This window comes from Cladophialophora bantiana (genome assembly GCF_000835475.1).
Source record: "Cladophialophora bantiana CBS 173.52 unplaced genomic scaffold supercont1.16, whole genome shotgun sequence".
Lineage (NCBI taxonomy): Eukaryota > Fungi > Ascomycota > Eurotiomycetes > Chaetothyriales > Herpotrichiellaceae > Cladophialophora > Cladophialophora bantiana.
Window position 1 is genome coordinate 257,231 of NW_015971590.1, and position 21,104 is coordinate 278,334.

At 51.8% G+C, this 21,104-nt stretch overlaps 10 protein-coding genes across 10 annotated transcripts; 5 read left to right on the top strand and 5 right to left on the bottom strand.

Moving 5' to 3' along the window:
- Positions 1 to 954: 954 nt before the first annotated feature.
- On the bottom strand, positions 955 to 1,822 carry Z519_09675 (uncharacterized protein; the record flags this gene model as incomplete). The annotated part of the gene is made up of 3 exons (XM_016767396.1): positions 955 to 1,198; positions 1,309 to 1,610; positions 1,784 to 1,822. The coding sequence occupies 3 exons, from the start codon at positions 1,820 to 1,822 to the stop codon at positions 955 to 957; spliced, it is 585 nt and encodes a 194-aa protein (XP_016616188.1).
- Positions 1,823 to 3,173: 1,351 nt separating this feature from the next.
- Z519_09676 (uncharacterized protein) lies at positions 3,174 to 4,100 on the bottom strand (the record flags this gene model as incomplete). Its single annotated transcript, XM_016767397.1, has 3 exons — positions 3,174 to 3,179; positions 3,239 to 3,939; positions 4,001 to 4,100. The coding sequence occupies 3 exons, from the start codon at positions 4,098 to 4,100 to the stop codon at positions 3,174 to 3,176; spliced, it is 807 nt and encodes a 268-aa protein (XP_016616189.1).
- A 961-nt stretch (positions 4,101 to 5,061) lies between these two features.
- Z519_09677 (uncharacterized protein) lies at positions 5,062 to 7,359 on the bottom strand (the record flags this gene model as incomplete). Its single annotated transcript, XM_016767398.1, has 2 exons — positions 5,062 to 7,301; positions 7,347 to 7,359. 2 exons carry the CDS (start codon positions 7,357 to 7,359, stop codon positions 5,062 to 5,064), a joined length of 2,253 nt encoding a protein of 750 aa, XP_016616190.1.
- A 385-nt stretch (positions 7,360 to 7,744) lies between these two features.
- On the top strand, positions 7,745 to 8,391 carry Z519_09678 (uncharacterized protein; the record flags this gene model as incomplete). The annotated part of the gene is made up of 3 exons (XM_016767399.1): positions 7,745 to 7,916; positions 7,974 to 8,058; positions 8,109 to 8,391. The coding sequence occupies 3 exons, from the start codon at positions 7,745 to 7,747 to the stop codon at positions 8,389 to 8,391; spliced, it is 540 nt and encodes a 179-aa protein (XP_016616191.1).
- Positions 8,392 to 9,264: 873 nt separating this feature from the next.
- Positions 9,265 to 10,351, top strand: Z519_09679 (uncharacterized protein; the record flags this gene model as incomplete). The annotated part of the gene is made up of 4 exons (XM_016767400.1): positions 9,265 to 9,445; positions 9,493 to 9,664; positions 9,710 to 10,272; positions 10,326 to 10,351. 4 exons carry the CDS (start codon positions 9,265 to 9,267, stop codon positions 10,349 to 10,351), a joined length of 942 nt encoding a protein of 313 aa, XP_016616192.1.
- A 1,452-nt stretch (positions 10,352 to 11,803) lies between these two features.
- On the top strand, positions 11,804 to 13,451 carry Z519_09680 (uncharacterized protein; the record flags this gene model as incomplete). Its single annotated transcript, XM_016767401.1, has 2 exons — positions 11,804 to 12,225; positions 12,284 to 13,451. The coding sequence occupies 2 exons, from the start codon at positions 11,804 to 11,806 to the stop codon at positions 13,449 to 13,451; spliced, it is 1,590 nt and encodes a 529-aa protein (XP_016616193.1).
- Positions 13,452 to 15,316: 1,865 nt separating this feature from the next.
- Positions 15,317 to 15,975, bottom strand: Z519_09681 (uncharacterized protein; the record flags this gene model as incomplete). Its single annotated transcript, XM_016767402.1, has 2 exons — positions 15,317 to 15,523; positions 15,574 to 15,975. The coding sequence occupies 2 exons, from the start codon at positions 15,973 to 15,975 to the stop codon at positions 15,317 to 15,319; spliced, it is 609 nt and encodes a 202-aa protein (XP_016616194.1).
- A 907-nt stretch (positions 15,976 to 16,882) lies between these two features.
- Positions 16,883 to 18,571, top strand: Z519_09682 (uncharacterized protein; the record flags this gene model as incomplete). The annotated part of the gene is made up of 1 exon (XM_016767403.1): positions 16,883 to 18,571. The coding sequence occupies one exon, from the start codon at positions 16,883 to 16,885 to the stop codon at positions 18,569 to 18,571; it is 1,689 nt and encodes a 562-aa protein (XP_016616195.1).
- A 361-nt stretch (positions 18,572 to 18,932) lies between these two features.
- Z519_09683 (uncharacterized protein) lies at positions 18,933 to 20,447 on the bottom strand (the record flags this gene model as incomplete). The annotated part of the gene is made up of 2 exons (XM_016767404.1): positions 18,933 to 20,225; positions 20,385 to 20,447. The coding sequence occupies 2 exons, from the start codon at positions 20,445 to 20,447 to the stop codon at positions 18,933 to 18,935; spliced, it is 1,356 nt and encodes a 451-aa protein (XP_016616196.1).
- Positions 20,448 to 20,541: 94 nt separating this feature from the next.
- On the top strand, positions 20,542 to 21,026 carry Z519_09684 (uncharacterized protein; the record flags this gene model as incomplete). Its single annotated transcript, XM_016767405.1, has 2 exons — positions 20,542 to 20,786; positions 20,849 to 21,026. The coding sequence occupies 2 exons, from the start codon at positions 20,542 to 20,544 to the stop codon at positions 21,024 to 21,026; spliced, it is 423 nt and encodes a 140-aa protein (XP_016616197.1).
- Positions 21,027 to 21,104: the final 78 nt, after the last annotated feature.

Below are 21,104 nucleotides of genomic sequence, written 5' to 3' on the forward strand. Positions count from 1 at the left end.
ATCTGCTTCACTGGTTGAATGTACGAGTCTTAATCGAAGACGAATCCGCATTGCACGGAGTCCTTGGACCGATAGTCGTGCTGCTATTGATGACGGTGTTCCTGGCCTTCCCCCCCTTTGGTTCGGGTAACCACAAACCAATTCGTTCTTTACAGCCTATACCATTCATGATCCACGCGCAGAAATACATCCCCAATTTGGATGCATGGAAGAACATCTCCAACGACGAAAGTTGCCTGCTAACTCGGAGGAATTCCGAGTGTGCTGACTCTTCAGCCAAAGCTCCAACTCCTCCTTTTCATTCATAGACTTTCGGGCCTCTGAAATCCCCTGCTGGCTTGACCTAAAGCATCTTTGTAACAACCCTCGCATCGCAGGGCCAGAGAATGACACCTGAACTCTTTTGCGGTTTTGCCCCATTTGCCGAACTCGTCAGAGACCGCAGTGAAGTGCTTTGGTTCAAACCCTTCGGTGTCGGGTTTATTTTTTGTCTCCTAAGTTCAAGCAAAGGTTGGCAAAATCCAAGTCGGGTGGAATTTCAGGTTGATTTTTTTTTTTTTTACCAATTTCGTAAACATCGAGTATTGCCCTCTAGGCGAACCGGAAAGATGCATGCTCGAGCGGGTGCTCAGCCTCCTTCCAATTGTCGACATGAGCTCGAGCAACCTCCCGCAGAACGCTCCCTGGCACCTTCTCCAATTTCTCCAATGCTTCTCTGATGTCTTTGCCTAATCTTCTCTGTTCCCTCAAGCTGTAGTCCCTGCTTTGCCAACTCAGATATTCTCCCTGCTCTCTTCTTAACGGCTTCTAACGACCGGCCGCATATGGAATGCCTATATTTGTCAGTATTAAGCGCCGTGTCCATCCTTTTCAGAGCGATTCGGATGTATTGGCCTTCCTTGAGGGTGAAGATATCGCCTATGCACTCGACGACAATCTCTATCCGTTGGGATGTCATCCAAATAATCGGACCGGGACTGTGACGCCAACGAAATTAGTTCTTTCTTCGCATTGATGTTGGGGGTTTTCTCCTTCTATGGTGAGAATGCTGCTGATCATCTTGAACATCAAGACATGAGCATTGACTCGCTCCTTTCCCGGAGAGTCTCGATAGTAGGCCCGAAGGGAAGGCGCCGAGAACGTCAGGAAGCTGCTCTCATCCTCAGCCTCAACAAGCTCTATTTCGACGTCCATAGCGCTAAAGTCTGCAAGCTTATCATAAGGGGGAGCGTGAGAAGTCTGTGAAACAATATGGGAAAAGGTAGAAGTCAGACCTAGAATCTCAATACTCAAAGGGACACGGCTTACCGAGATAATTTGCGATCCAATTTACTATTCCAGTCGAGCTCCTTTGCGGGAGTGCTGCCTGCTTCCTTTGCGGCACTCTCGACCTTCGACCACGTTGAAGTGAGCTCCAGGAGCAGTTTCCCTCCAACGAGGGTAAAGTTGCTTTTTGCATAAGCGGGCCATCTGAAGAGATTCCTCAGCTGCTGGATCTCAAATTTGGACCTCTCGGCGTTGTATTCGGCGAAGACTGTCTTATGAAAACATTGGGTGTTGTCTGGGGGTGCTTCGAGGCGCACTTCCCGGTGTTGAGGCTTTGAATTCCGCTGGTTAAGTAAACGGAGAGCAGGATCCGCATAAACAAAATCTATGGGTTAGAAGAAGTTGTTAGAGGTGGACTCAGGCAAATCATATGATTCTTTGCCTTTGGCCTTCTCGCATGCCTTTTTGATGATTGTGCCTCTCTTCATTCTAGTGTGTCTTACAAGTCTCGGCCAACTTTCAAAACGAACCGGACGAATTTCCTCAAGTCAGCCATGGTGCCTTTTTGCGCAGGCACATCAAAGCCTAAAGGTATGGTGTAACTCGGCATTTGAGGCGCTGGGTGAGCTGCGATACGAAAACCGACTCCAGGGGGACCCCAGAAATGGCTTGCAGTTTCTGGTTGGCAACGGCTGCGTCGAGACACGGCAAAAGTTTCTCTAGCTCTTCAGTCCTCAATTCGTCAACTCCGTCGGGAATGAGGACTATTGCAGACTCGCTCAGAAACATTCCTTTGAAAAGCGCACTCCAGCATCGATCGCATTCTTTTGGTTCTCTGCAACCACATTTGCTGTTATTGGCCTCTCTTTCCTAGATGTGCTTTGTGAGTCGCTTTCGATGACCTGTGTCCTGGTCGGCAGCCTGCGTGGCACAGCAAGAAATGAAGTCTTGAACGTAGAAGACTTCCTCGCTATCGCTACCGAAGTTGAAGTATGCAACAGTCGATTTTTTCCACAACCCATTTCCCGGTTAGTATTCATGCAGTATCGCAAGACGTACCCAGTAGAACAGCTAGCCTCGCCTTGCCTCGCTAACAGTACTTGTAGGTAAGTGTGCACATCATTGAGTCATGTGACCTCTCCTGGCGTAGTTGAGGTTGTACTTGGCGAGGTTGGTACGCAGAAGGCTAAGGGATCAATGGACATAAAAACATTCATCGTATTCGTTCATACAAGGGCCTTCATAAACCACTACCTCGCGAGCAAGGTACGTATTTCCGAGGATGGAGAGTACGTTCATACTAAATACCATGACACATACATAAAATGTATCGTCTGGATGCGCCGGCCAAGTAGTCGTCTTCTTCGTATGAGATGGAGTACGGGGGCATCGCTTCTTTGTTTCTGTGGTTCTTTGTCCAAGTATCTCATACACACAAATATATCAGCCTAGTGTAATCTTCGGGGTTCCAAGAACCTTCCCACTTCCAGGCTGCTTTGCAATCTCGACTATGGACATTCCCCCATTCCATTTCCAATGCATACATATCCTGCCCACCCACTCGTGTGCCATCTCACGTCTCAAGGCGCCTAACTAACCAATGCATGTGAGTTGACGATGATGTTGTTGTTGTTGTCCCCCGTTCCAGCCTTGCACCCGTCGTGCAATGAAAAAATGCCTGATTGATGCTGAAATCATATCGAGAATCTTATTCACCGAGGACGCCATTTTGTGAATTGCTTGGTTGCTATGTTCCGTCCGTTAATTTTCCCCCTGCCCCCCCAAAAATCATAATGTCGGTCTCGTTCATTTTGTCGCATTCCGCAAGGAGATAATACATTCGATCATCCACTTCATTTGTTTTGGTTAAAAATATTCTTCAACTTTGTGTATTGTACACACGTTTCTCAGTCCTAGAGAGAAGGTTAGCACAAACGATTCTGTAGGGGATATTCGGCCGGCGCAAACTTACCTCATCCGTAAGACGATCCAGCAATTGAATGCTTAATATCATGACCAGCAATCCTAGTGTGACCACGACGAGCAATCCAAAGCCGAACCAACCAAGCACCATAGCCGAGGTTCCGACCCCCGACTTGACGCTCCCATTCCCCAGATCCTGTGCAACTGTGCTTGCTGCTACGGCCGCAGTGTGTTGCCACATAACGCTGACCAGCACAAAGACTGATGAAATGAAAATTGTTGCCAGCGCCACCTGTGACACTGCTCTCGAGGGAAATGGTCGGACTTCATGCTCAGATCCATCTGGTCCCGTGGACGTGTGCCAACCAGGGAAGGTCGCCAGGAGCAAAAATGTGAGAAAAGCCAGCACAATGGCAATAATCAGTAGATAGGGAAACACGATGGCGTTCTTGAACGTGCTGGCTACCCATATCAGGTTCAATGGGTCTTGGTCGATGGACACCAGGTCAGCCAGTGCGGTAGAATTTTGATTGCACATCCACGCTCCCCCATCGACACGGATGCAGATGCCGAAATATCCGACGCGGACGTTCAAGTCGGCATTTCCCACGATGTTCGCTATCGCAGTGGTGACGGAGGGATCGACTTGTACTGTACTGAAAACGGGAGGGTATTTTTGGTAGTATAGGGAGATGAGGTAGATATCGGGGATGAGCGGGGAGGTTGACGAGCAGCCTGCTAGCAAGAGTGCTGCAAAAGAACCATGTCAGCATTTGACAAGGTGGTACACGGGAGATGGCATAACACTCACATAATAAGATAATTGAAATGGCTATGAAGATCATGAGGACATGGTGGTAGCCTATGAAGGGCACGAATCTTCTCCACCCTGTCCTAAAGCGTAGAGCCATTGTGCCGTCTTCCTGGACTCAACCGTGTCTCCACGAGGCAAGGTGTATCTCTGTGTGTGTGTTACCGTCCCTGAGGACGGAGTATGGTGTTGAAGCTCAGCACAAGCACAAGTTTTGGCACGTAGCCAGGTTCAAGCGGTGGCCGAGGGAAGTCTACTCGTGGTGTAGGCGGTATTGGTGTGTGGTAGCGACGGTCGAAGGGTATTGAAGTTAACAGAAGGTCGAGGAGTATGATGGCTCTGAAAAACAGAACGGTTAGCTGCCTGGGTTTTCTTCTGGCAGAGGGAAACAGATGAAGAGGAAGAGGAAAGAAGAGAGGGAAGAGAGGCGTAGCTTGATTTAGTCCTGGTGATATTTTGAGAGTGGATTTGCCATGGCTGTGATTGGACTTCAGTGGTTTGCCATATCTGAAATCCGTGAGGTTGGGATTCTTTTGTTGAGTTGTGAGTGAATTGTTAGAAATTAATGTGGTGGCAGGAAAAAGCGCAGTTGTAACAAAATGTGGCAGGGCTGGGCCAACCCGGATACTTGAGTGACGAGGCTAGCCTGTGTTTTGGTTTTACCTTTTTTAGTTTAGGCTCCCGCCGACTGATGCTTATTTTCTGCCTGGCAGCCTTATGACGTAGCTTCCTCCTACTCGTCTTCACCGTCTCTTTGTCCGACCCGAACTTGTGGTTGACTCGGAACGTGGGTTCTTCTTGCTTTCCGTTCATTATTGATACCAAGGGCTCAGTTATCTGCGGAGCACTCGGAACGGAGTACATCTATTGCAGTCATTAAATCAGGAGCCCCAAGACCCTGAACAGTTCTAACCAATAGTCGTCGACATTCTAGCTCGTCGTTTCTGCCCAATACCCAGTCTCCTACGCCCAATCCAAACCTTCCACATCGCGGCGCAGTGCATCTCTAGAAACAAAGCAAACGCCATACAGAATGCCGCTAAAACCCAACAACAAATCAATCATGCCGATACAAATGCAAATGAACTGAGGTCAAACTGGGGCTTCTGTGCTGGTGAGCCCGCCTCCGAGTTTTCATCCTCGCTGTTCGGTATAATCGCATCCTCGCTACCACGTGCTTCGTTTCGCCAACCGGCTGTTGAGATGCAGCCGTTCCTCTCTGCCCCTGATCTTTCAATCCGGCGGGTTAAAGTCGGAGATGATGCCCCACAAGAGCTTTGCTGGTTCAGCGACCTCAACGCTGACTGTTGAACCTCTAATGGTTGATGTTCGAAGGTCTTTTGCAGATCCACTTTCTGGCCAAATGACTGGATGTCTCTAGGTCTAGGCCCCTTTCTAGGTGCACGCAGCTGGATTTCTGACTGAGAGGAGGATGTCGTCTGCCTCGAGCCCATGGGACCCGGCGACCGCATGGTAGAGGTTTGGCTCTCTTGAGGTTGGAAAGCAAACGTTTTCATCAATGATTCGTTCTGTTTCCGGACATGATATTCGAGTAGATCCTCAAAGGTGTCGGGATCATCGTCCTGGCTGATCTCTCTTACAGCCTCGGTACCGCCTGAGTGAGTTGTGTCTGATAGTGAAGGCTGCATTGAGGATTTGGCTACGGGCGACGATTGTGGTATCGATACATGCGATTCAGGGCCTTGGGGTAAACGCTGCTTTGCCTGCGTCGAGTTCCTCGTCACCGCTCCTTTGTCAGGACTCGCCGCCTGCTGGATTTCAGGCTCAAGCAGCATTTCTCCATCGCAATGGTCCGAGAAGACTTCGAATTTAGACTTTACACTTTTCTTGCTCTTGCGAATCTTCTGGGCTAAAGGACTGGCCTCTTCACCCTTGGCGGTGAAAAATGGGCTTTGCTTCACCTCTCGGGTTGGCGAAGGGTCCATTGAGTCTGAGCACAGTCGTTGTCGCTTTGTCGACTGGAAAGTCGACGTTGTCGACGCTCTAGCCAGGAAGACCGTGCGGTCTGTCGTACTTGCGAGCGCAGCCGATATTGTGGTAGTTCGCCTCGAGGCAGGAGCAGAAGAGACCAGTCTGGGTTCCCAAGAGGCATTTTGATTGCGTGCTAGTAGTCGTTGTTGCGACGGAGAAGGAGTCAGGCTGTTGGGATCTAATTCGGCGAGTGGTTGTCGTTGAGGCTTGAAAAATGTCTCTATCGGTTTCTTCGGCTTCAGCTCTGGTGCAGACGCGTAGCTCTGGCTCCTGCGCTCTCCAAGAGCCGGGCGAACCAAAGACTTGCTATTAAGCTGAATGGGTCTCTTCGAAAACGGATCTAGATCACCATATGCGACACCAAGAGCTGTGACAGGTTCCACATAAGGCCCCAGATACGGCATGTCTGAATCTGACATTCCTGGACCAAGGTCGTTCAGGAACACCATTTTTTGTGCGATTGGACAGAAAACACGGTGGTGTAGAAAGGTCAGCTCTGCATGTCGAAATTGCTCCAAGTAGCCATTCGGTACAATCAACTTCCCCTCCAATTGGACAATCCGAAGGATCTTCTCGATGTGGGTATACTTGCGAACAAGGCCATGAGCTGTCTTCAGACCCAACTTGCCAATATTGGGCAGATAGTCGCAGCCGCTGAGAATAGCCATCCGTCGGAACATCGAGTCGGTCCAGCCAGCAAGAGAGATGTCTTTGCACATGGGGAAGTCTGACCGTTCAATCTCAACCAACTCGCCATATTGGTTGAGCTTCGTCAATAGCCGCTGGGCACCAAAAACAAGCATATCCGAATCTTCGGCCAGAATCCCATTAATGATACCCTTTTGTTCCAAATAAACCAACTGTGCATCAGCTTCGTACGGTGCAACGATATATTGGACATTGAGCTTCTTCAGCTCCTCAATCAATTGTCGAGCCATAAGCGGGGTCACGTCGATGGCTTTCTGAAATTCTTGTTGCGCTTGAGTGGTTTTCCCGGCCTTATGCAGTTCTAGACCCAATGCCCTGCTCTCTTCTCTTTTCTTCCGCCTGGCAGCATTTGTCCCCGCCTTACTGGGCAGATTGTCTCCGTCAAAGACTAGATAAGGGGTGATTCCGAAGTCAAGCAGCATCCGGACTCGGCTCAGCACGAAATCGATGTGGACAGTAGTCGGTTTGTCTAGGGCAAGGGCGAAAGCGCAGCCCACCACGCCTCGGTGTAGCCATCCATATGCGTCAACTCCAATGGTCTGTCCAGAGAATTTTTTGAGAGTGCAGTGCTTTTGGATGGACTTGAGCACAGGCAAGAGACCTGAGAACGTCAGTGTTACCTGCAACAGAGAGTCAATTTACATACCTTTAATGCCCATCTTTGCACCACCGCTAATGCTCACCGCTTGTTTACAGTCGATGCCGGCAAGTTAAGGTGGAACGAGGGAAGAATAAAGGAGCGGTAATTGTAGGGAGTGAGCGGTGATATAGGTGAGAATGGACTTCCCAGAGCCATCGGGTGTATTCTTGATGGTTGATCTCTAAAGGTGTTGGGGGAGGAGCTTTGCATCGCATACCCGGTACCTTGAGCTGGCGAGGCAAGCGCCCGCCGAACCACGCGCCGCGAGTTGCATTGACGCGTTTGGAGCCTCGCTGCATGTCCCGACGTTTTGCCGGCCGCCACCATTTTTTTCCAGCGTCACAAAAATTCCACGGGGAAATTCAGACACCATTGTTTTGCTACTCTATCATCGGCCGATCAACATGGCTCGCTCTCTAAATAAGGTCCAGAAGCAGATATCCAAGAAGCGAGGAGGAAGGCCCAATGCTCTCCATGAGAATAGTCGGGATGCAAAGAGGCTCCGACGAGCTGGGGCAAGGGAAGAGAAGTTGGCTCGGCTGATGGATGCAGCAGCAAGAGCAAATCAGGTCTATGGTAAGACTTTCTGCGCGATGTTGAAGGGCCCTATAGATTGAATTCTGATTATCGTAGTCGATCGGGTGGCATGGTTCAAGTCTGCTCTAGAAGGATCTACAGGCCCGTTGACAGACGAAGAAATGCAAGTACTGACGCAGAGGTACGTGGGTCGTGTAAAGTTCGAAGCCGAGATCTCACACTGATCACCAGCTTTATCGACCGTGAGGATGAAGAATTGGCCGAGGCCAAACAACAGCGTCGACCTGGAAGACCACCTACCAAGCTGGAGGAGAAAATCACCCGGCGAAAGGAAGTTGAAAATCGTGAATTTTGCGCGGGATTCTGGATTCCTGAACTTCGAAACGAAGAAAGCCGGTCGAAAGTCGAGAGATGGGCCGGAGAGTGGGGTGGATTGAACACGTTGGACTTTGTTCGTGTTGTTAAGTCGGGCGACATCAAACCTTCAAGCTTCCCACCCAAAGGCCTTTCATAGGAGGAAGCGCGTCCTCCGCACTATCAGCTTGACCAGATCTTCCTGGACTGTTCTATTCCTCCTATGCCAGTGCCATCGAGGTCTCCCCGGGCGACACAGCTTCCGCCAAGGTAGAGGAGTGTTCGAATCAACTACACCACACCCTTCTCTGGCGGATTTCGAGCATAAACAGTCCACCGGCCAGGACCATCATTCGCCATGCCTTGATGAATTTCGACAGCCTCCAATTCGGTCAAATTGAAGCCAGAGAAAACATCAATGAACATGGCACCTGTCCACCGCGGCTGCGGAGGCTTTTGGACAGGTGAGCCGTCGAGGGCTCAGATGTCTTGAATTCAATGCTTGCCTCATATGGGGAGTGTCCCCGAGGTGTAGAGGCTCTTTGGGTTCCTTCACCACCAGAGAGCATTGGCTGCCAGGAGGAGAAGGAGGTAGTGGCCAAAATTGAAAAAGCTCGGAGGACAAAACGAAGGGAGATTGATGCGGATCCTACCATGGGAATATCGACTTCCGCCTGTTGGGACTTCACTCCGGGCATCCTAAGCTGGACATGGCGAGTTCACGCTAAAGATCGGTGTACTCAATGCTCTCCGACAAGTGCACAGAGCAACTGTTTTCAATGCTCTGTCATTAATGGGGGAGAGTTAGATGGAGGCATCAGACAGAGTAGCGAGCCTAAAGACCCTCCTGGTGCGCTCCCTTTTGGCATTGACTCGTGTGAACTATTCCCACGTGATGTCATGACTCGTGTCCAAAATTTATGCTCCAGAGACTTTCTCGACCTGCTTCATCTCCTATGTACTTGCATCTTTCGTTTACGATTCTTTTCTCCCTCTCCATCTTCAAACTCAGCTGCATTTTTCTGTCCTCAACATGTTTTCAATAAGGATGCTTAGCCGGGCATTGCCCAAAAGCTTCCTGCGCCAACCCGCAACTCGCTCCGTGTCGTCCATCACGAGATTCGCAACTCGTCGACCGCAATGGCAGTCGGCGATGAAACCATCATATCCCGCATTCTCAACTTCGATTGTCCGAAGGGAACCAGCTGGCCCATGTAAGCATATTCGACTACGGGCTGAAATTTGCTAATGCAAGTCCTAGCGGATGAGGCCCTAGTTGCGAAACTCAACAACGAACGAATGCTCGAGCTCCAATCGCAGGGCGATGACAGACTGGCCGCCATCAATGAATTCCTCGAGAACAGCCCTTTCAAGGTCCAAGACAAGCCTGGCTCACATGAGATTCTCCTAACGAGAGATTTTGGCAACGAAAAGTGAGAGTATATCGATGGGAGGCTGCGGAGACTAACAGCAACCAGGATCAAGATCCAATTGAGCGTCTCCGACCTTTCCGAGTACCCAGCCGAAGATGAGTTCGATGCCCTGGATGAAGATGGCGCTCTTTCAGACGAACCGGACTTTGAGGTGCGAAAAAGAGGTATCAATCAACCTGGTGCAAAAGGCGGAAAGGTCGACGTCATGCCTGAGGACAGCATTGCGCCGGCCGATAGAGCTGAAGGCGGAGAAGAAGCCGACGACGTGGCCAATGTCACGCCTGCATACCCTGCTCATATGACCATTACAATAACCAAGCCCGGCAACAAGGCCATCGAAATTCGAGCTGTTGCCCAAGATGGTACCATTGAGATCGAAAACGTCTCCTTCTTCCCCAAAGACTCCCTCCTCGAGGCACAGAATACCAAAGACGCTTCAGAAGCGCGCAGCCTTTACGCGGGTCCACCGGTCGAGGATCTGGATCCCGAACTCCAGCAGATGCTCCACCAGTATCTGGAAGAGAGGGGGATTGATGAGGAACTGGCCAGTTTCCTTCCAGAGTACCTCGACTACAAGGAACAGAAAGAATACGTCAAGTGGCTTGAAGGTCAGTCGATATACCAGGACAGGCTTGCCGCCATGCTAACCTCCTCGGACCAGATCTCGAGAACTTTGTCAAGGAATGATTCTCTCCCACCTGTGTGTCCTCATAGTTTTGGGCATTGCTTCCTACCCGTTTTACTAGATCCTCCACTTTGCGCAAAATCCGTCATGTCAAAAAGGTGTACACTATGTTACAGGGAGAACTCTGGACCAACAATGAAATAATCAGATACCCAGTCGAAATATTGGACAATAACATCCATTACTTTGAGCAGATTCTCTTTGCAGGATTATTTTAGCTTGTGTGACTCGCGACGGATAGATACGGGCTGACGCGCTCGAGAACAGTGTCGATACCGGCTTTCCCATTGAAGAAATTGCAAGATGGCTATTGAGAGTCCGAGCACCCGCCACGGAGGGCCTGAAACATCGTTTCCAAAGTGCTTCAAGTTATAGGCTCATCTGGGCGGCGGGTTTCCCACGGGCTTCGCAGCCGCGTAATGCAAAGATGTCTCGATCTGAATGCGTTCAAATGCGGGGACAAGACCTGGCGCGTCAGCATCCACCAAAATGACTAGCAACTTCCTTCCTCCAAATGATACGACCAGATGGCGATTCAGGCCCGCTGTCTCACTCCAACAAGGTCCCTCCTTCTGGTGCGAAGACCGAGGAAAGTCTGCAAGGTTGGCAGATTTTCGGCTACTTGGTACACCCTCCCTGACCCTTGGATCATTCCAACTCGTATCCTACTTCGTATCGCGTATTGACCCCTCAATCACGGACGCGGAGCAACGAGTCTCCTGACTTTCACACCTCTCGACCTAAGTGTTCTAAGTCGCTTGGAAGGGCAAATTCATTGCTAGAGGCCGTCGTCGAGTCGGTCTAACTGATGCTCCCGAATCTAAGGTCCCTCCAATAACAGCATGGTTAGAGAGGCCGAGCTCGCTCGGAGGCGGGGAATAGTCATCAATTCATGTCCCAACCCTCGCTGACCCTTGCTAATGTCTGTGGGGTGTGTAAACCACTTTGGGAGACCCAAAAGTACCCGGTACGGACCAAGGCCTTCAGACCACTCAGATCATCCAGACCACCCTGGCACCGACCTGGGGCTCCCTGCGCTCCCTGCCCTTCTCCACGCAAGCAACGTTCAACCCCAATTGGGCAATGTGCGGTCCTGTCCTTCGCATCCCTGGTAAAGGAACTGGCCTCTCACGTCTAAGATCATGTGTACGCGAGAATATTACACATCTGACAGGAGGAGGACGACGCCGTACTTGGCAGGTGAAGAGCGTCGAGTACGAGCTGTTACATGGCGGTATAAGCCAAGGTGAAAGCCGTTACAAGCGCGGTGACCGGCATCGCCTCCCCTCCTAAGCCATCAGGCGAACTGAACCCATGTGCACGGTATCACCCATTATCCTTTTAAATGCTGACATCTCGACACTTTGGTCTCCCTTTGTTATTTCTTCAATAACTCGGGTGCTCCATTGGAACCCAGCTGTGTCGCTCTCGTTCGGACTGGCTTCTGATCGAAAATGAACCACTACCTCACACTGGGCCTCGGCCTGCTCGGAGTATCAATCGTCTATTTCTTAGTAGCTTCTTTCCTTGCAAAGCGCTACCACGCTCGAAAAGCCAAAGAGCTTGGATGTCAACCAGCCTGGGAGCGCCCTTACCGTTGGCCGTTTGGCACTGACTTGGTCTGGGAAATCATTCAGGCTGACAAGAACAATGTTGTTCCCAGCTACTTTCTAGACGTGTACAATAACAGGACCGGAAAAAGGGCAACATGGGCACAAAATATGTTGGGAACCATGGGCTACGTGACCTCGGATCCCAAAAACATCCAGGCTATACTGGCAACTCAGTTCAATGACTTCGAGATTGGAGAACAGCGTCGTGGGAATTTCTTCCCCATGCTGGGCAATGGCATCTTCACCAGTGACGGCAAGGCATGGTCAGTTTACATTCCTCCATGAGCGCAAATGTTGCAAGCTCGGTTGACGCATTTGTAGGGAACATTCTCGTGCTCTTCTCCGCCCCCAGTTCGCGCGCCAACAAGTCGCCGATTTGCAACTGGAAGAAGTCCATGTTCAGGACATGTTTAGACATCTCGCCACAGAAAATGGCTGGACTGGTCAAGTTGATCTGTCCCCACTCTTCTTCCGTTTGACGCTTGACTCTGCCACCGAATTTCTGTTCGGCCAGAGCGTGGACTCGCAACTCGCGGCGTTGCCGGGTTATACTCAAAAGACTAGGAAACCTGGTGAGCTGGACTGGACATCATTCGCATCCTGCTTTGATGGCGGCACTATGGCTCTCGGCGTCCGTGGGCGATTGGCAGAGATGTATTGGCTTTACAGCCCCAAGCACTTCTACGAGAACTGCAAGGAGGTTCATAGATTTGCTGACTACTACGTCAATCTTGCTCTGACCACCGACCTCTCGTCACTGAACGAACACAACCTGGAAAAGGGCCAGAAGAAGGAGAAGTACATCTTCTTGAAGGAGCTTGTACAACAGACACGGGACCCCATCGAGCTCCGAAGCCAACTCCTGAACATCCTCCTCGCCGGTCGTGATACGACTGCGGGTCTACTTGGATTCACGTTTTATTTATTGGTCAGGCATCCCAAAGTCTTCAAGAAGCTGCGCGAAACCATATTGGAGGATTTTGGCACTTACGAAGACCCCAAGGCCATCACCTTTGAAACTCTCAAAAGTTGCGCCTATCTGCAACACGTCCTGTCCGAAACGCTCCGAGTCTTCTCCACGGTGCCCTTCAACAGTCGCCGCGCCACAAGGGATACCACGCTCCCCCACGGCGGAGGTCCAGACGGTAACTCGCCAATCTATGTCAAAAAAGGGACGGAGGTCAACTATTCGGTCCATGTCATGCATCACAGGGCAGATATCTGGGGACCGGACGTGGAAGAATTCAAGCCCGACAGATGGATCGGGCGACGGCCGGGCTGGGAATTCCTGCCATTCAACGGCGGACCTCGTATTTGCCTTGGACAGCAGTTTGCACTGACGGAAGCGGGCTATGTCATTGTCCGCATGCTGCAGAAATTCGACGGCATCGAGACTTACGAGACTGATCCGATCGTGCGCCATGCATACGGCCTCACTACTGCGCCGTTGCGCCTTCCTGTCCGTCTCCACGAAGCCCCCACCAACTGAAGGCATTCCGATGGCATTATAGAAGATCCGGTCTAGCTACCTTCGAGGAGGCTAGGCGTTGTATTGAGTAGCACGTTGAGAATGTCCGATCGAAGTCCTCGTGTCGCACTCTCATTCTTTTTTGACACACCTTGTGAAGCCTTTTTCACGACAGCAGAAAGAAGGACCCTATTCATCTTCTATTCTTCAGGTCAGCCCTCGTCCACATTACGCCGTCATGACATTGGTTTCGGGTGCGCTTCTCATCATCGCCTTTAATACGCTGAACTTGACCCCGACGCCCGTCTACTCTCTACCTGTGGGCCTCCCCACTAGGATACAGAGATCCCCGTTCCTTCCAACTGAGATCAGTGGAGCTCCAAATAGAGTGACAGATGTGCTGTCGGCCAGCTCGCTGGAATCCGACCCGGCTTTGCCCTGTCCCCATCAACACCGCCCCTCCCAGTGAACCGGACACTCTACACCGGCGAGGAAGTTGCAGTCACACTTGCAGATGGTTTCAGCATCCAAACTGTGGCCGACTCTCTATTCCACCTATGCCTGGGGTTCCGACCTCCTTATACATATCTCTACCATTCTACAGAATCGAGATGTGAACGTGGCACCGATGGCTTTGCAGCCAGAGCTTCCTGCTGTCTACCCACGAGACTCAAACTTCCAGCTCACCCAGACGAGCGCATTCGCGACAAAAATGCAACCGTCCCAAGTGACCAGTGCGGTTGAAACCTTGCGTCGCCTTAGATCTCCGGGTAGGGATGGGTGGCTCTCTGCGCTAGACTCTGCGTCATCAGGCCGGGACCAAAAAGGTCTTGATTGCCAAGTATCTTGCCATGATGTCAGCGTGCGGTTCCGTCTTATTTGGGCTCTTTCGGATGTTGTACGACCAGTTGAAGGTGGTTCACTGGATTGAGAGACCTCACACCAGTCTTTTACAGCGCACGGACGAACTGGTGGCGCTGGCGGCAAAGGAAAGCTACCACCAGCATCGTACCGCAAAGAAAAAACCGACGCGACAGAGGGCTCGAAGCAACAATATGAATACTGTAGTGTCGAGCGAGGCGGCGCCTGCAATGCATTCCCGGCGCGGACGTGACGCCGAGCGTGGGAGCACTAGGCCCTCCACCGGCAATAACTCCGCACCACCAGGCTCTGAAGTACTTGACTCGACGACTGCCCCCGGACCTCCCTCTCTTGATCGAGACTACCATCATGAGACGGAGAATTCTGCAAGAGACGCAGGCTAGATGCCTCAGGGGAGGAAGCAGGCAAGAAGATCAGCATGATGGGTGAGTGGCATAGGGATACAGGGTAGTGATCGTTTATATGCCTTTCTAGAATCTCGCGTGAATTGGGTGCAGGGGCTGTTGTGGAAGACTAGATGCATTCCTAATGTAAACGAAGAAGCTGCTTTCCAAATCACCTGTTATATCCATGCTCTGTCCGGTGTGGGCGCTGAATCGAGATGACGGTGATGACGTCCAAGCAACCTCAATGCCAAATCACGACGGATCGTAGATAGAGAGAGAGATATCGGGACACCAAACTGGCTAGAAGGCGGACTGTTGCATTTGAGTTCGGCGTATAGCGTGGCTAGTGCAAGGACGTGCACCCGCGAAGTAGGATCAGTGAGAGGTCGTCGCAGGTTTGGATCTTGGGAAAGAAAGGCCTGAGGCGCCTGGACAGGATCGTGGGTGAGCAATTAGGACTGGATCGCGTGCCTGCTTCTGCAGAAACGGAGCTGGACAAAACGCTATCATGTGCAAAACAGGCCGGCCCCATTCTTTTTTGGATATGCTCCGAGGATTTCCATGAAACAGAAAAAAGCAAGCTGAGCAAGGATGCAGTACTAGTTCAATAAAGTAGAGTTAGATATCCAAGGACCTCAGATCTTGCAGCGTTCGAGCAGACTTCAGCATCCTCGCCAACAGCTCCGGATAGTCCCATCCAAGCGCACTGGCAGCCATTGCCGTCAGACTTGCCTGGTCTTCGCGGCCGGTCCGGCCTGGATCGGTCATGTTAGATTTCATATTGACGTCGAAGATGGCGAACACCGAATCCTTTGCCTCTGTGAACTGCTTACGTCGATTCTTATCGGCGCCGTCACCCGCAACAAGCGCGCAACCTCTTCGCACTGTTGGCTGGTCTCTTGGTACCGCGGATTTTGAGCCTCCTCGTGCGGTGTCAGGACTCTTGATTTGGCCGTCACAACCACAACGCCATTATACGGTGCAATGCCGTCTTCGTGGTTGAAGCGCACGACGAGTGGCAGCTCGTAGTAAGCTGGATGGTCCTGGAATGGTGGCATAACGGTGACGGTTGCTTTCTGGCCCCAGAGATATTCTTCGAGCATGGCGACCGGGCTTTCTTTGAACAAGGCGGATGAATGTGCTGACTGATGCGCCGGATTGCGGCACACCTTGACCCCGTGACTTCCTCGACCACGGATCGGTTTGGCAGCGATCGGATATAGCAAAGATTCAAGACTGGGAGACAATGCGGAATCTACGGTCCATGGTAAAGCCATCATGATCGCGGAGGAGATGGTTGACGTAATTTTTGTCATCGTACTGCTGAACGAATCGAGGTGGTTGACCAACCACTTTCACCTCAGCTGCGTATTTGTCAAGAGCGGACGATGTCTGTGGCGGGTGTGAAGCAAAGAGAATCGTGTTCGCCCATAAAATGTTGGTGCCTCGCTCGATAGCGGCCAGAAGGCCAGTCTCCGTGTCTGGAAAGCACCAACCCTCGTCTCGCCTCGGGTCTGGACTTGGCTCTGCAGTAATGACCGCAATCTCCCTTATGGATTCAAGGACGTAGGCGATGTCAGCCCATCAGTCCGGGGTTTGCGGACACCATTGATGACCGGCAGCTCGCAGGCTTGATACAAGACTGCAACGCGTGACATCCTCGCTGACTTTGCCGACGGCCCCCTTGATAGCTGTTTTGAGAAACGACAGTCTCATGCTACGATCGAAGCGAGGTCATCTCGTTGGGAGTCGTGGATTTGACCACCGCTTCCGAGATCTGGTCCCGTCCGCAATACTCTCGGAACAGCCTAGATGCATCACCGAATCTTACAGCAGCTCCAACAACGACTTACCGTTGCTATTTGCCAGGCATAAATGTTGCGAGATGGTGCAGCTGAAGGGGTTGTTTATGCACGGAGGACGGAGGAGCTATATTCAGTACGAGGTACGAGGTACCTGTCGCTCTACTTGTATGTACAACCTGTGGGCCTGGCGTGACTAGTGGGCTGTTTGGGGCTGCGACCTCAAGGAAACTTGGGCGGGGCGAGCTTCCAACCACAGTGGTGACAATAGCTCCATCATCAGACAGCTTCCGACTCACCGACTGCTCTCTCCCTCTCCCTCTCTCTCACAATGGCATCTTAACCCTTTACCGACATCGACATACCACAGTACGACCGCCCCATGACCACCGAGACCTCCTCGAAGGACCGCCTTTGGTCACGGCGAGAAATCGAGGGACTGATTGCAGAGGGACGAAAGATCATAATCCTCGATGGACGGGTGATCAAGGCTGATGCCTGGCTGCCCTTTCACCCTGGCGGTGACAAGTCCATCTTGCACATGGTCGGAAGAGATGGAACCGATGAGATCCGGGCACTTCACTCCCTCGAGGCGCAGGCGCACATGCTGAAGTTCGGCATTGGGAGGATCGAGGGGAGATGGATCAACTTTCTGCCTCCTATACAGGGTGGGCATTTCAGGCCATATACCAAGGGTCAAGATGAGAACGGGGTGGAGGAGGAAGAGGACGCGGGTTCCCAGACGGATGGCGCTCTCAGCTCTTGCAGCAACAGCACTGCACCTCCGTCACCCATCTTCGATCCCGTCGATGCTCGAGAACGACTGACTTCCTCACCGTCGACTTCTTCAGTTTCTGAAGATGAACAGACGACCGTCGACACTGACCCCATTCAGATGAAGCTTTCGGCCGAAAAGTCGTCGGACATCCTTAAATATCCGTCATTAGACTACAACTCGCAGGATCGGATTGTCGCCAGATACCGGGAACTCGATGCTCAGATGCGAGCGGCCGGTCTTTACGACTGCCCGTACGGTGCCTACGGGATTGAATGCTGCCGCTATATCCTCCTCTTCGTGTCGTCTCTCCTCGCCCTCCACTACTCCCACTACGCCCTCTCTGGCGCCCTTCTCGGCATGTTCTGGCACCAGCTGGTCTTTACCGCCCATGACGCCGGACATATGGGCATCACTCACGACTTCCACGTCGACACGTGTGTTGGAATCTTCATCGCCGACTTCCTGGGTGGCTTGTCTATTGGCTGGTGGAAACGCAATCATAACGTCCACCACATCGTTACAAACTCGCCTGAACATGATCCAGATATCGAGCACATGCCCTTTTTTGCCGTCTCCACGCGGTTTTTTTCGTCATTGCGCTCCAGTTACTATGATCGAATCATGCAGTTCGATAGCATTGCAAAATTGGCCATCGCGAAACAGCACTGGTTATATTACCCACTTCTCCTCTTGGGCCGCTTCAATCTCTACCGTCTCTCTTGGGAATATCTCTTTCTGGGCCAAGCCCCCAAAAAGGGACCTGCGTGGTGGCATCGCTACCTAGAAATCTTGGGGCAATTCGTCTTCTGGGCTTGGTACGGGTACGGAATTGTGTATTGCTCCATCCCGACAGCTTGGGACCGCTTCGTATTTGTCATGGTCAGCCATATGGTCACAGCGCCGCTCCATGTTCAAATCACGCTTTCCCACTTCGCCATGTCCACCACCGACATGGGCGTGCACGAATCCTTCCCGCAGAAGATGCTCCGAACCACCATGGATGTCGATTGCGCGCCTTGGCTTGACTTCATCCACGGCGGATTACAGTTTCAGGCTGTCCACCACTTATACCCGAGGATCCCAAGACATAACCTTCGAAAAGCGCAGGTATATGTGCGGGAATTCTGCAAAGAGACAAGGATTCCATACGCAATTTATGGATTTGCAAAGGGAAACAGGGAGGTTCTCGGTAGGTTGGAGGAGGTGGCGAGGCAAGTGAGAGTTTTCGAGGAGTGTAGAAAAGCGTGTGCCAGGGAAGTGGTCGGGGACAAGGAGTATACCCACTCTCATTGAAAGACTGTGTGAATGTGAATGTCAACGGAAAGATGGCGCCAACGTTGGCGCTCGATATCATGGCAGCCTGGACAAGAAATGAATGGTTAATTTCAATGAGACCATTGTTCATACATAGATCACGACGAGATGACGCAGATGTATATATGGGAAGGAATGCTTGCAACGGAAATAGAGGCGTCTACATACCTTTTTTTCAGAAGCAGCAAGACTGCATATTCCCTGAAAAGAAGTCTTCATCACGCTATTTGAGAGAGTCTTTTGCAAACTCGATGCAAAACACCTATTTACGTCGCCCTCCCCGGGCCGAAAGAGGGAGGGCGCATGTGAAAGGAATAAACCTGACGAACGAATCTCGCTCTCACTCGATCTCCACGCCGTCTGCGGTGCTCCGGAACCCGAACACGCCTGTCCCCCATCCTCCTCCTCTCCCACCCTCGCTCTGGCCCTCCTTCTGGCCCCTCCGGCGTGCATGCACATGCGCCGCACCGCCGAAGAAGGTAGCTACAAATCTCCCCCTCCGCACGGCTTCGAGCCGTCTATCCCGATCCCGCAAGCACTCTTCGATGCCCATCTGCGGAGGAAACTGCGAGACGGGCGTCCTCGCGAGCGATAGGGAGAGGGTGGCGTATGACGTCCACGGGGAAATGATGTGAGTGTCCAAATTCGAGGGCGCGGGGGTGGTATTGGCGGTAATTGTTTCATGCCGGGTCCGCGCCGACAGCGATGAAAAAGAGGTGGAGGTGGAGGAGGCGGTGGTGGTGCTCAAGAGTACGGCACATTCGAACCTCTCCTGGAGGGCCTTGAGCTTCGCGATCGTCTCTGCGGCTCGTGACCGTCCTTCAGCGGCCGTTGCCGTTCTCGTCGCGCCCGGTGCCGTTGATTCGAGCTTCGCCATGGCTTGGTCGGCTCGGTCCTGCCAGTAGAACGCGGTCGCTGAGTCGAGCACGATGAGGCCCAGTGGGCGATGCATACTGTGATGGCGCGAACTGTCGAGGAGATAGGTGTGTAGAGAGGAGAGGATGGAGATCAGTTGGCCCGACGACTGCGGCCGGAAGACGTGTACGTGGTCTAGGGATGAGCGGATGGTTTGTTGGATATTTTCCGAGTCTGCAGGGGTAGCATTAGCAGCAGAAGGAGTTTCTGCTTCCATACAGAGGAGACGATGTTGAATGTAGTGATGCATGATCTGAGCCAGCCTTGTAGCCGAGAACCGTCCGTCGGCGTCGATGTACACGGTCGTCGACTCGTTGCCGCCCAGATCTCTCGGAAGGACCGATATGGCGCAGAGATAGGAGAGCAGAGAGGTCTTGCCGGAGGCCGATTTGAGACTTGTGAGTTCGATCGTTGCCGGTTTGGCTGGATCTGTAAACGTCCGGAGTGGAGGTCTGCGGGGAGATATCTCCCCGTTGTCGCTCTGCTCTCCCTCGTTGATGCTGCTGCCGTTGTTGTTGTTGTTGTTGTTGTTGTTGTTGTTGTTGTTGTTGTTGTCCAATGCTGGAGATGTTGGTGTTGATGAGGAACGCCATCGCGGATTTCCTGGCGTTCTTTCAGCTGCTGGGTAGCGGAGTGATTCGAGCAGACTGTCCAGCTGTGGAACTCCCAGGACAGACCTTGGCCGAGGGTCTATCGAGCATCTGAGCTCCGCTAGGAACTGTAAGGAAATAGAAGACAATGATTAGGACATTGACGTATGTTATCGCAAGTCTTGACTCTTGAATGCTTAAGTATGTACAAGGCTGTGAGTGATATGGGGGAGGGAAGGTGAAGCGGAGCTTTGCAAAAAGATTCGCTTGATGCTGAAATTATTTACCTGCTCGAGAGTCTCTTCCTTTACCTCTTCGAGGAGGCGAGCTCCATATTGTCTTGCCGACATGACGACGCCGCCATGATAGACACGCGTGCGTGAAATTGTTCGTCGATGATCGAAAGATATTGAAAGAAATATCCTGTTGGAAGTTCTTCAGAAAATGGCTCCGCCCGAACACCCTTTCCCCGTTTCCGAACTCGACCAGCGCGTCCGCTCGCACACCGTCAACTACAAAGAAAGATCTCGCAAACTGCCGCAGGACTTCGACCTCAAGCGGGATTGCGAGTTGATGGAATTGGTCCAGTACAGCTGCACGACGGTCAAGCAGCAGTATGAAAGGGCCCTGGCGAGCGAAACCGGGACCACCAGGATGGAGTGTTTCCCCATCGTGAGGCTGTTTAGAAAGTACGTTGCTACACGTGAGACGTGACGATTCTCCGAGGGGCTGACGATTTGTTTTATGATAGATGCGTCAAGGGTGGAAAGGTGTTCCATGTCGAGACAACAGCCTGGGAAGGTCAACATGCTTGGAAACCACCGGCAAATCCACAGCCGACAGTGCACGGCGAAGCAAAGCCTTCTGAAAGCGAGTCGTCGGCAAATCTCTTTACGACCTATTGGAGCTCGTTGTGGCCCAAAAAGTGATTCCATTTTGTTCTGCCTGGGGTATCATATGCAACTTCATCCCATCCAATCTGGAAGACCGCCCAAACGCCAACGCTG